The sequence below is a fragment of the Heterodontus francisci genome, chromosome 8 (assembly GCF_036365525.1).
Source record: "Heterodontus francisci isolate sHetFra1 chromosome 8, sHetFra1.hap1, whole genome shotgun sequence".
NCBI classification, from domain to species: Eukaryota; Metazoa; Chordata; class Chondrichthyes; order Heterodontiformes; family Heterodontidae; genus Heterodontus; species Heterodontus francisci.
The window spans coordinates 107,638,444-107,650,897 of record NC_090378.1 but is presented as its reverse complement, the minus strand read 5'-3'; the positions used below and the strand labels follow the sequence as shown (position 1 = coordinate 107,650,897).

Sequence of the window (12,454 nt, the reverse complement as noted above, 5' to 3'; positions counted from 1 at the left end):
ACAAGAAACATTGCAGTTTAAACTAACTCATGAAGTGTAAAAGAAGTCTTTGTTAAGTATTAATGGGACGGTGCAGGGTGGCTGTTTGTCATGGCATCCCAACAGAAGCTGAGTAAAGGGGTTAAAAGTCTCATTTCCTGCTTGCAAGCATCATGTGGGAAAGAACCTTGTACCTTTAAAGCAAATTGTTGAACAGGCAGAGTCTGCTCCCATTTGCTTTTTTGTATTTCAGGGCAAAAATGTCAACTTTTCCCCCCATTTATTCACCCTCTGGGAAGCCCAGTAACTGAGGCTAGAGAGTAACTTGATCTCCCATTTCCAACACCGCCACAGTGAGCTGTCTCGACAGCCCATCCCTAGTTACCCGGCGGGCATTAAGACTCAACCCCATGGTGTGGGACTGGAGTCAGGTGCATGTCAGATCAGGTAGAAGTGGCAGCTTCCCCTCCCAGTAGGACATTAGTGAATTAGTTGGGCTTTCACAATAAAACACCAGCTTTCCTGATAATTTTCTGGTGCCATTGCAAATGACCAGAATCATTGAATTCAATTCCACATCTTGTCATGGTGGGATTTGAACTTACAATCTCTGGGCTGCTAGTCCAGAGCTACAACTACTAGGCTACCATACCTACTCACAACTCAAAAATCTGCTGTATAGAATCCACTTGAGCAATATTCAGATCTCTCAGTTATATAAATCACACTGGAGTTGAAGTCACTTCACGATGACTGAAGGAACCTAAAAGCAGGCTTGCTTGCCTGTGTCTCCTCCTAAAAAGGAGCCTGCTGGTTCAGTATCGCACTGCCCATTTTCCCTATTAAATCATCAGGAGAACTTAGAATTTCCTTTGAATGGTACAAGATTTCCTGATGGATCAGTGCACTACACAGTGTGTTACTGGACCAAACCATCGCAAGTTTGATTTCGTCTGCAGAGTTAGATGTCCTCGACTATCCCTGAGAATAGGCAGGGGTAAGGGGAAAATCAGTCAGAGTTCTCATTCCCGATGGCTACCCACTGGTTCTTTTTGCTTTTGGTTGTGATGCCCTCCCTGGTTAAATGGCCCATTAATGAGCTATTTGGATGAGCTGGCTAATGGAGCTCATAGAACCGTATCCCAGGAAGAATCAAGAGAAATTGGGAAGAACTTGGGCAAAATAATATTAGACTGCACAGACATTTTCTCATCAGCAACACTGGTACTTAAGGCTAAAACAACAAAACTGAAAATTAAAGGTATTTTCTCTGTCACACTGAGCTAACCAATTTAGAGTCTGAAAAAAGTCAGTGTTGTAGTCTTTAAAGCTGGTGTGCAATTTGTTAATTCCCCGGCTCCTCTGCGAGCTCTTGAATGTATCTTCAAACTAATGGCCTCCAATTCTGGCTTGTTTCAAGGAGAGACACATCCGTTTGTTAGCTGAAATGTTTGACAAAGAGCTCAGCCGGAAGAGAAGCGATATTGAAGAAACCAAACCACTCGCATTGTCGCACACAGAGCAGAAACAGTTTGAGAGGCACCACAAACACAAGCAATCCCAAGTGCCAACCATTATACGAGCAACGTACTACAAGGCAAAGGCTTCAGAGGAAGCAGAGGTTGCAGATGAAGAGGTGGCAGAAGATGAGCGTAAGTACACCACAATGTATTTGCTTATTGGGTCAGGATTTTAAAGAAAAACTTAATTGGCTGTGAAGCACTTTGGGAGATCCTGATATTGGCAAAGGTGCTACACAAGTGGAAGTTTGTTGTTTCTTAATTAATAATAGAGCCAGTAGAAGTAGCAATCTTTCATCGTGGACACTTTCTCCTTCCATTTGTGTACACATTGGTTTTGTTCACTTCTGCACTTTCTCCCTGCATGCACATCCACTTGCACACCTCCACTCCGAGTGTGCATTCTCACATCTGCACTTCCTCCCTCCATCGTGTTGCCCACAGTCTCTCTCCACGCTAAATTTGCTTTTTCGTCTGCTTTATGTTGATAGCGTATTGTGAGTGATTACTTTTGGCACAACATCAGTTTGGCAGCCCAGCAACCTGAAATTAGCATTCGGGTTTGTCAAGAAAAATATTTGGCCAGGACCTTTTGAAGCTATTCAAACTTCTGTCTGCACAAACATGCCCTGATTGGTTCAGCCACTGTCATCAATGGTTTAGGAAAACAAGATCAGTTTTATTTCGTGCTCAAGGTGCTGGAATTTAATATTTTCCCCTTTTTTGTACCCCGTGTTAGGAAGGGTGACTTAGACAGAGGGTAAAGCTTTCTGTAATTGGTCCAACAGCACCTGCTATACCAGTGCAATATTTCAACTTCCAATTATAGTAATGTTGCCAACTCTGGTTGGACATGTTCCAGTTGAAGGTGTCATCACATGACCTCCTGGCTCTAATTACCCTGCCCCAAACTCCTGTCATTGGTCGCCCAACATGCCCTTTCCCATGGTGCACTGCCACCCCACAAGCAATCGAAAAGCGAATATACTCTCCTTTACCCAATTCGATGATTTTTGTCTGTAAGTCAACCTAGGTGGGAGGAGTGCACTGTATTTTCTAGTTCACTTATCCACAGGTCACAACATGTATTTAAATGTTTATCCAGTTACTGATATGGTCAATTGTAGACTCTACTCTTTATCCCAAAATAAAATACACCAATCAGGTTTCTTTAATAAACAACAAAATTATCAGTTTATTACAAAACAAGACATAACCAGTAACAAAGTAAAGCATTAACACACAGAGTGAAATATCAAAGTTCCCTTTTACCTTAGCCCCTCTCTCTCTCTCACACTCTCTCACATACGCACACTTCACTGAAGAAGATACAAGAAATTTCCCAGGATTAGAGATCCAAGGGATTAGGGAGAATGAGGAATTGAAGGAAATTAGTATTAGTAAGAATATTGCATTGGAGAAATTAATGGGGTTGAAGGTTGATAAGTCCCCAGGACCTGATATTCTACATCCCAGAGTGTTGAAAGAAGTAGCTATGGAGATAGTGGATGCATTGGTGGTCATCTTCCAAAATTCTATAGATTCTGGAACAGTTCCTGCAGATTGGAAGGTAGCAAATGCCTTCCCACTATTTAAGGAGGGAGGGAGAGAGAAAACAGGGAATTACATACCTGTTAGCCTTACGTCAGTCATTGGGAAAATGCTAGAATTTATTCTAAAGGATGTGATAAATGGACCCTTGGATAATAATGATCTGATTGGGCATAGTCAACATAGATTTATGAATGGGAAATCATGTTTGACAAACCTGTTGGAGCTTTTTGAGGATGTTACTAACAGAGTTGATAAAGGGGAGTTGGTGGACGTGGTATACTTGGATTTTCAGCAGGCTTTTGATAAAGTCCCCCACAGGAAGTTGGTTAGCAAAATTAAAGCATATGGGATAGGAGGTAATATACTGGCATGGATTAGGGATTGATTAACAGGCAGAAAGGAGAATAGGAATAAAAGGGTCATTCTCGTGTTGGCAGGCTGTGGGGTATCGCAGGGATCAGTGCTTGGGCCCCAGCTGTTCACAAAATATATCAATGATTTGGATGTGGGGACCAAATGTAATATTTCCAAGTTCGCAGATGACACGAAACTAGGTGTGAATGGGTGTTGTGAGGAAGATGCAAAGCGACTTCAAGGGGATTTGGACAGACTTAGTGAGTGGGCAAGAACATGGCAGATGGAATATAATGTGGAAAAATGTGAGGTTATACATTTTGGTAGGAGGAATAGATGTGCAGAGTATTTCTTAAATAGTAAGATATTAGAAAGTGCAGATGTACAAAGGGACATGGGTGCCCTTGTCAATAAATCACTGAAAGCTAGCATGCAGGTGCAGCAAGCAATTAGGAAGGCTAATGGTATGTTAGCCTTTATCACAAGAGGATTTGAGTACAGGAGTGGTGAAGTCTTGCTTCAATTGTACAGAACCTTGGTTAGACCTCACCTGGAGTACTGTGTGCAGTTTTGGTCCCCTTACCTTAGGGGGGATATTATCGCCATAAAGGTTCACCAGACTTGTTCCCGGGATGGCAGGACTGCCCTATGAACAGAGATTGGGGACACTGGGCCTGTATTCTCTAGAGTTTCAAAGAATGAGAGATGTTCTCACTGAAACCTACAAAACACTTATGGGGATAGACAAGGTAGATGCAGGCAAGATGTTTCCCCTGGTTGGGGAGTCTAGAATCAGGAGTCCCAATTTCAAAATAAGGGGAAAGCCACTTAGGACAGAGATGAGGAGAAATTTCTGTACTCAGAGCGTTGTGAATCTTTGGAATTCTCCAGCCCAGACGGCTGTGGAAGCTCAGTCATTGAGTATGTTTAAAGCAGAGATTGACAGATTTCCGAAATACGAATGACGTAAGGGGATATGAGGATAGTGTGGGAAAAAGACATTGAAGTGGATGATCAGTCATGATCTTATTGAATAGCGGGGCAGACGCAACGGGCTGAATGGCCTACTCATGCTCCTATGTTCCACACATATATACCGGTTAACTGAAAAAACAGAGACTTTCTCTTTAGAGCTGTTACAAAAAAAAGACAACAAAGAATACTTTAGCCAAATATTTGCTAATTCTTGAAGAAAAAAAAGCTATGGAAAGATGTCCCTTTCTGTTTTGGCGTCCGAAATACGCGTAGACGGCGGTCACTGGGATCTTTCTAGAACAGCTCTTCTCAGCCGATGTTGAAGATCAGTTTGGCAGGCTTTCCAGAAGAAATACAGCAACAGGAGTTTCTGGTAGAGGCCTGCTACCTGACCTGAACCTGACGGGACCCGACGACGTGTTGGGTTTGGGTCGGGCCAAGTCCAGGTCGGGCTCGGGTCGTATCGGGCTGGACACACACGGTAAGTGCTCTGCTGGTAAGTATTGAAATTTTTAAAAAAACTTACCAGAGCTGGGAGTCCGGGACGAAACTGAATCTGCACAGTGAGCGAATGACGTCACTGTGACATCATCACACATGCGCTGCAGCTTCCTGCAGGTTCGGTGACAGGAAGGTAAGTAAATGAATGGTCGGGTCGGGCTCGGATCGTGTCGGGGCAACTTTGGGTCGGGCCCAGGGCTAAATCGGAGGGATTTGGGCCGGGTCGGGCTCGAGTCCGCTGTGGTTCAGTTGGATTCGGGTCGGGTTCCTTTTTCCCGTCCTGAGAAGGCCTCTAGTTTCTGGCAGGCCTTTCAGGAGGAAAGCAGCATCAATTTTTCTATTTCTTACAATCGCTCCAAAGAGCTTTTCAAAGAGTTGGAAAAGGGTGCTGATGGTGACTGCTCTCTTGGCTGGTTTTCTCCAACCCCCAACACACTGTCCAAAGTGAAACCAAAACAATATCTCAAGAGTCAAGCCTCCTTATCCCCTTCTCTGTCACTTCTCTGTAAAACATCTCCCTCAAGTCAAAAAGCCCCTGCTGGGTATCTTTCTGAAGACAGGCGATTTCCAGTCAGGGTTGTTTGCAAACCAAGTCCAAAAGACCTTCTGATGACCTCTTTTCAATGACCCCAGTGAAAAAAAATCCATGGAATCCTTTTCAGTTTTTCCAAATAAAACAATGTAAAAAAAAACTAATACAGAAGCACCGTCATAACCCAGCCTTTTTTTTTTCCATCTCAGGATATTTTAATTATGCATGAAAGAAAATGTTCCCAAGATTTTTTCTTCAAAAACACAAGTTTCTATTGCCATGATTTTTCTCCCATGTTGCTTGCAGCAGTGTCCTGGAGGTAAGTCTCTAATTCCTGGAAACTCTGGGGTAGTCCTGGCGGGTTGGCAACCCTAAATTCCAGTGTTCTCTGAAAGAGAATGGCTAATTTAGTGCCAATTACCGAGGGATTAAGCTTTGTTTTATGCTGTGACCTTTGCTCATTTGCAGCTGAATTCATTTAATTTAGACCCCTCAGAGCCATTCCAATTACTGAATGCAAGAAGTGCAGAGAGTTGAACAACCTTCAAGTGTGCACTCACTGGGTGGGAAGGGAAACTGGAAGGAAAAATCTTTTCTAGATAGTTTGGGCGTAGACTGGCTGCTTGCCCATCATCAGTTGGAGAATATTCAGAGGAAAGGCCAGCAAATAACATTGAAGACAAAGTGCTTAAGAAGAAATCATTTCAATAGAAAGAGTCACTTCTAACATCTTCAGATTCAAGTTCTTGAAAAGCTGCAGGAGTTTTTTTCTTTATTTGTTCATGGGATGTGGGCATCACTGGCAAGGCCAGCATTTACTGCCCAAACCTAATTGCCCTCAAGAAGTGGGTGCAGTCCGTGTTGTGAAGGTGCTCCCACAATGCTATTAGGTAGGAAATTCCAATATTTTGACCCAGTGACGATAAAGGAACAGTGATATATTTCCAAATCAGGATGGTGTGCATCTTGCAGGAGAACTTGCAGTTGGTGGTCTTCCCATGCGCCTGCTGCCCTTGTCCTTCTAAGCCAGGGGTGGGCAATCCTTTGTTACCTCGAGCATTTAAAAAAAAATTACCTAAAATAAAAACTATTGGAAACTGCAAGATGGAAACTAGACATCTCTAAACCAAATATATAGCAAATTGCGATATATTTATCTCTGGGAGAAGGCCTAATTTGCATATATAAATAAAATACATGTATTGAACTATATTAGTTTAATGGAAAAACAGCACGTTTCCACTTAATAGCTTCTAATAGCACATTCAGAAAAATATAACGTTTCAGCTACATTAGAAACAATAATGGTCACAAAACATAAAATCTGTTCCTTGAATCAAAGATATTATCTATAACCGTGGTGTAGCTATACTACTTGAACAGGTTTATTTAGAGCACGATGATGTTTTCGTTAAAATAATCATTTAAAACCATAAAGTGCAGTATAATGATTAGCCTTTTATCCCCACAATAAAACCATGGCTCTTATTTTTCTTGACTTAACTTTTTAGGCTTTTTTTATGGTAATGTGTTCCAACTGGAAAAGGTTGGGAGCTACAAATGAGATGTTAAAGAGCCACACGTGGCTCCTGGGCCGCAGGTTGCCGACCAGTGTTCTAAGTGCTACAGGTCATGGATGCTGTTGAAGAAGCCTTGGCGATTTGCTGTATTTCATCCTGTAGAATAAAACCAAATGGATCACCTGGAACTGACCTAGGCACTGGAAACGACAAAGGTGTACCCTGCCCATCTGGGGACTTGCGTCAGAATTGGGAGAGAGGTCCCACAGACTTGTCAAGCAACAGCCTGACATAGTCATACACACAGAGTCATACCTTACAATGACCTAAATTCCTCCATCACCATCCCTAGGTACTTCCTGTCCCACTGGCAGGATAGACCCACCAGAGGTGGCAGCACAGTGGTATACACTTGGGAGGGAGTTTCCTGGAAAGTCCTCAACATTGATTCCAGACCCATTGAAATCCCATGGCGTCAAGTTAAACATGGGTAAGGAAACCTCCTGCTGATTACCATCTACTGCCCTCCCTGAGCTGATGAATCAGTACTCCTCCATGTTGAACAGAATGTACTCTGGGTGGGTGACTTCAATGTCCTTCACCAAGAGTGGCTTGACAGCACCACAACTGACCAAGCTGGCCGAGTCCTGAAGGACATATCTGCCAGACTGGGCCTGTGGCAGGTGGTGAGAGAACCAACAAGAGGGGAAAAACCTACTTGACCTAGTCTTCATTAGTCTCCCTGTCACAGAAGCATCTGTCCATGACAGTATTGGTCAGAGAGACCACTGCACAGTCCTTGTGGAGACGAAGTCCCATCTTCACAGAGGACACCCTCCGTCGTGTTGTGTGGCACTACCACCAAGCTAAATGGGCTAGATTCAGAACAGATCTAGCAGCTCAAAACTGGGCATTTATGTGGCACTGTAGGCCATCAGCAGTAGCAGAATTGTATTCAACCACAATCTTATTGCCTAGCTTGGTTGAAGGTGATTTAGAGCTTTGGATCAGAAATTGGCTAGCTGAAAGAAGACAGAGGGTGGTGGTTGATGGCAAATGTTCATCCTGGAGTTTAGTTACTAGTGGTGTACCGCAAGGATCTGTTTTGGGGCTACTGCTGTTTGTCATTTTTATAAATGACCTGGAAGAGGGTGTAGAAGGGTGGGTTAGTAAATTTGCGGATGACACGAAGGTCGGTGGAGTTGTGGATAGTGCCGAAGGATGTTGTAAGGTACAGAGGGACATAGATAGGCTGCAGAGCTGGGCTGAGAGATGGCAAATGGAGTTTAATGCGGAAAAGTGTGAGGTGATTCACTTTGGAAGGAGTAACAGGAATGCAGAGTACTGGGCTAATGGGAAGATTCTTGTTAGTGTAGATGAACAGAGATCTTGGTGTCCAGGTACATAAATCCCTGAAAGTTGCTACCCAGGTTAATAGGGCTGTTAAGAAGGCATATGGAGTGTTAGCTTTTATTAGTAGGGGGATCGAGTTTTGGAGCCACGAGGTCATGCTGCAGCTGTACAAAACTCTGGTGAGGCCGCACCTGGAGTATTGCGTGCAGTTCTGGTCACCGCATTATAGGAAGGATGTGGAAGCTTTGGAAAGGGTGCAGAGGAGATTTACTAGGATGTTGCCTGGTATGGAGGGAAGGTCTTACGAGGAAAGGCTGAGGGACTTGAGGTTGTTTTCGTTGGAGAGAAGGAGGAGGAGAGGTGACTTAATAGAGACATATAAGATAATCAGAGGGTTAGATAGGGTGGATAGTGAGAGTCTTTTTCCTCGGATGGTGATGGCAAACACGAGGGGACATAGCTTTAAGTTGGGTGATAGATATAGGACAGATGTTAGAGGTAGTTTCTTTACTCAGAGAGTAGTAGGGGCGTGGAACGCCCTGCCTGCAACAGTAGTAGACTCGCCAACTTTAAGGGCATTTAAGTGGTCATTGGATAGACATATGGATGAAAATGGAATAGTGTAGGTCAGATGGTTTCACAGGTCGGTGCAACATCAAGGGCCGAAGGGCCTGTACTGCGATGTAATGTTCTAATTCTAATTCTAATTACCATTACCATCAAGCCAGCGGACCAACCCTGGTTCAATGAAGTGTGCAGGAGAGCATGCCAGGAACAGGACCAGGCATACCTAAAAATGAGGTGCCAACCTGATGAAGCTACAACACAGAATTACATGCATGCTAAACAGCAGAAGCAGCATGCGATAGAGAAAGCAAAGCAACCAACGGATCAGATCTAAGCTCTGCAGTACTGCCCCATCTAGTCGTGGACAGTGGTGGACAATTAAACAACTAACCAGAGGGTCCACAAATATCCCCATCCTCAATGATGGGGGAACCCAGCACATCAGTGCAAAAGACAAGGCTGAAGCATTGGCAACAGTCTTCAGCTGTAAGTGCCAACATACGAACATACAAATTAGGAACAGGAGTAGGCCACTCAGCCCTTCGAGCCTGCTCCGCCATTCAATAAGTTCATGGCTGAACTGATTACTCCACATTTCCATCTACCCCCGATAACGTTTCAGCCCTTGCTTATCAAGAATCTATCTACCTCTGCCTTCAAAATATTCAAAGACTCTGCTTCCACCACCTTTTGAAGAAGAGAAAACATTTCTCCTCATCTCTGTCTTAAATGAGCAACCCCTTATTTTTAAACAGTGACCCCGAGTTCTAGATTCTCCCACAAGAGGAAACATCCTTTCGACATTCACTCTGTCAAGACCCTCCGGATCTTATATGTTTCAATCAAGTCGCTTTACTCTTCTAAATTCAAGCGGATACAAGCCTACCCTGTCCAATCTTTCCTCGTAAGGCAGCCTGCTCATTCCAGGTATTAGTCCAGCAAACCTTCTCCGTGCTGCCTCCAATGCATTTACATCCTTCCTTAAATGAGACCAGTACAGTACACAGTACTCCAGATGTGGTCTCACCAATGCCTTATATAGCCGAAGCTTAACCTCCCTACTTTTGTATTCAATTCCTCTCATGATAAACAATAACATTCTATTAGCTTTCCTAATTACGTGCTGTATCTGCATACTGACCTTTTGTGGTTCATGCACTAGACACCCAGATCCCTCTGCATCTCAGAGCTCTGCAATCTCTCACCATTTAGATAAAATGCTTCTTTTTTATTCTTCCTGCCAAAGTGGACAATTTCACACTTTCCCACATTACACTACATTTGCCAGGTCTTTGCCCACTCACTTAACCTACCTATATCCCTTTGTAGCCCCCTTATGTCCTCTTCACAAGTTACTTTCCTATCTATCTTTGTGTCATCAGCAAATTTAGCAACCATACCTTCAGTACCTTCATCCAAGTCATTTAAAGAAATTGTAAAAAGTTGAGACCCCAGCACAGATCCCTGTGGCACACCACTCGTTACATCTTGCCAACCAGAAAATGACCCATTTATGCCTACTCTCTGCTGTTAGCTAGCCAATCTTCTATCCATGCCAATATATTACCCCCTACACCATAAGCTTTTATTTTCTGCAATAACCTTTGATGTGGCACCTTATCAAATGCCTTCTGGAAATCTAAGTACAGTACATCTACCGGTTCCTCTTTACCCACAACACATGTAACTCCCTCAAAGAACTCCAATAAATTGGTTAAACATGATTTCCCTTTCACAAAACCAGGTTGACTCTGCCTGATTACCTTGAATTTTTCTAAATACCCTGCTATAACGTCTTTAATAATAGCTTCTAACATTTACCCTCGGAATTCCATCAGGACCCAGGGACTTGTCAGCCCGCAGCTCCAACAATTTGTTCAGTACCACTTTCCTGGTGATTGTAATTTTCTTGAGATCCTCCCTCCCTTCCATTTCCTGACTTACAGCTAATACTGGGATGTTACTTGTATCCTCTATAGTGAAGACCGATGCAAAATACCTGTTCAATTGATCGGCCATCTCCTTATTATCCATTATTAATTCCATAGACTCGCTTTCTATAGGACCAATGCTCACTTTGTTAATGCTTTTCTTTTTTAAAATATCTATAGAAACTCTTACTATCTGTCTTTATATTTCTAGCTAGCTTTCTCTCATACTCCAATTTTACCTCCCTTATCAATCTTTTGGTCTTTCTTTGCTGTTTTTTATATTTTGTCCAATCTTCTGATCTGCCTCCCATCTTTGCACAATTATATGTTTTTTCTTTAAGTTTGATACTATCTTTAACTGTTTTAGTTAACCACGGATGGTGGGTCCCACCCTTGGAATTTTTCTTTCTTGTTGAAATATATCTATTCTATGTATTCTGAAATATCCCCTTAAATGTCTGCCACTGCAGCTCTATTGACCTATCCCTCAACCTAATTTGCCAGTTCAATTTAGCTAGCTCTGCTTTCATGCCCTCATAATTGGCCTTATTTAAGTTTAAAATACTAGTCTCCCTCAAACTGAATGTAAAATTCAATCATATTATGATCGCCGCTACCTAGGGGCACCTTAACTATGAGGTCACTAATTAATCCTATCTTGTTGCACAATACTAGGTCTAGTGTAGCCTGCTCTCTGGTTGATCCATCTGGGCCTTCTCCTGAGGCCCCCAGCATCACATATACCAGTCTTCAGCCAATTCGGTTCACTCCATGTGATATCAAGAAATGGCTGAAGGCTCTAGATACAGCAAAGGCTATGTGCCCTGACAACATCCCAGCTGCAGCACTGAAGACTTGTGCTCCAGAACTAGCCGAGTCCCTAGCCAAGTTGTTCCAGTATATCTACAACACTGGCATCTGCCTCGAAAACTTCCCATGTATGTCCTGTCCACATAAAGCAGGCCAAATCCATTTCTGGCCAGTTACCACCTCATCAGTCTATTCTCAGTCATCAGCAAATTCATGGAAGGTCTCATCAACAGTGCTATCAAGCGGTACTTACACAGCAATAACCTACTCACCGATACACAGTTTGGGTTCTGCCAGGGGTACTTGGCTCCAGACCTTGTTACAGCCTTGGTCCAAACATGGACAAGAGCTAAATTCCAGAGGCTAGGTGAAAGTGACTGCCCTTGACACCAAGGCTGCATTTGACCAAATGTAGTATCAAGGAGCCCTAGTAAAATTGAAGTCAATGAGAATCAGAGGGAAAACTCTCCACTGGTTTCAGTCATACCTCGTACGAAAGAAGATGTTTGTGGTTGTTGGAGGCCAATTATCTCAGCCCCAAGCTTCAGGTGTTCCTCAGGGCAGTGTTTTAGGCCCAACCAAGTTCAGCTACTTCATCAATGACCTTCCATTCATTAGCTCAGAAATGGGGATGTTCGCTGATGATTGCATAGTGTTCAGTTCGTTTTGCAACTGCTCAGATACTGAAGCAGTCCATGTCCATATGCAGCAAGACATGGACGACATTCAGGCTTGGGCTGCTAAGTGGCAAGTAACATTCGCGTCACACAAGTGCCAGGCAATGACCATCTCCAACAGGAGAGAATCTAACCATCATCCCTTGGAGTTCAACAGCATTACGATCGCTGAATCCCTCAC

The 12,454-nt window shown here is 43.3% G+C and overlaps 1 protein-coding gene across 3 annotated transcripts in view; it reads left to right on the top strand.

The window, feature by feature from the left end:
- Positions 1–12,454, top strand: part of olfml2ba (olfactomedin-like 2Ba) — a 96,292-nt gene that overhangs the window by 58,981 nt on the left and 24,857 nt on the right. For all 3 annotated transcript variants that reach the window (XM_068037877.1, XM_068037879.1, XM_068037876.1), the window contains exon 5: positions 1,400–1,631. In XM_068037877.1, coding sequence (XP_067893978.1) covers positions 1,400–1,631 — 232 coding nt within the window. The remainder of the gene's footprint in view (positions 1–1,399; positions 1,632–12,454) is intronic.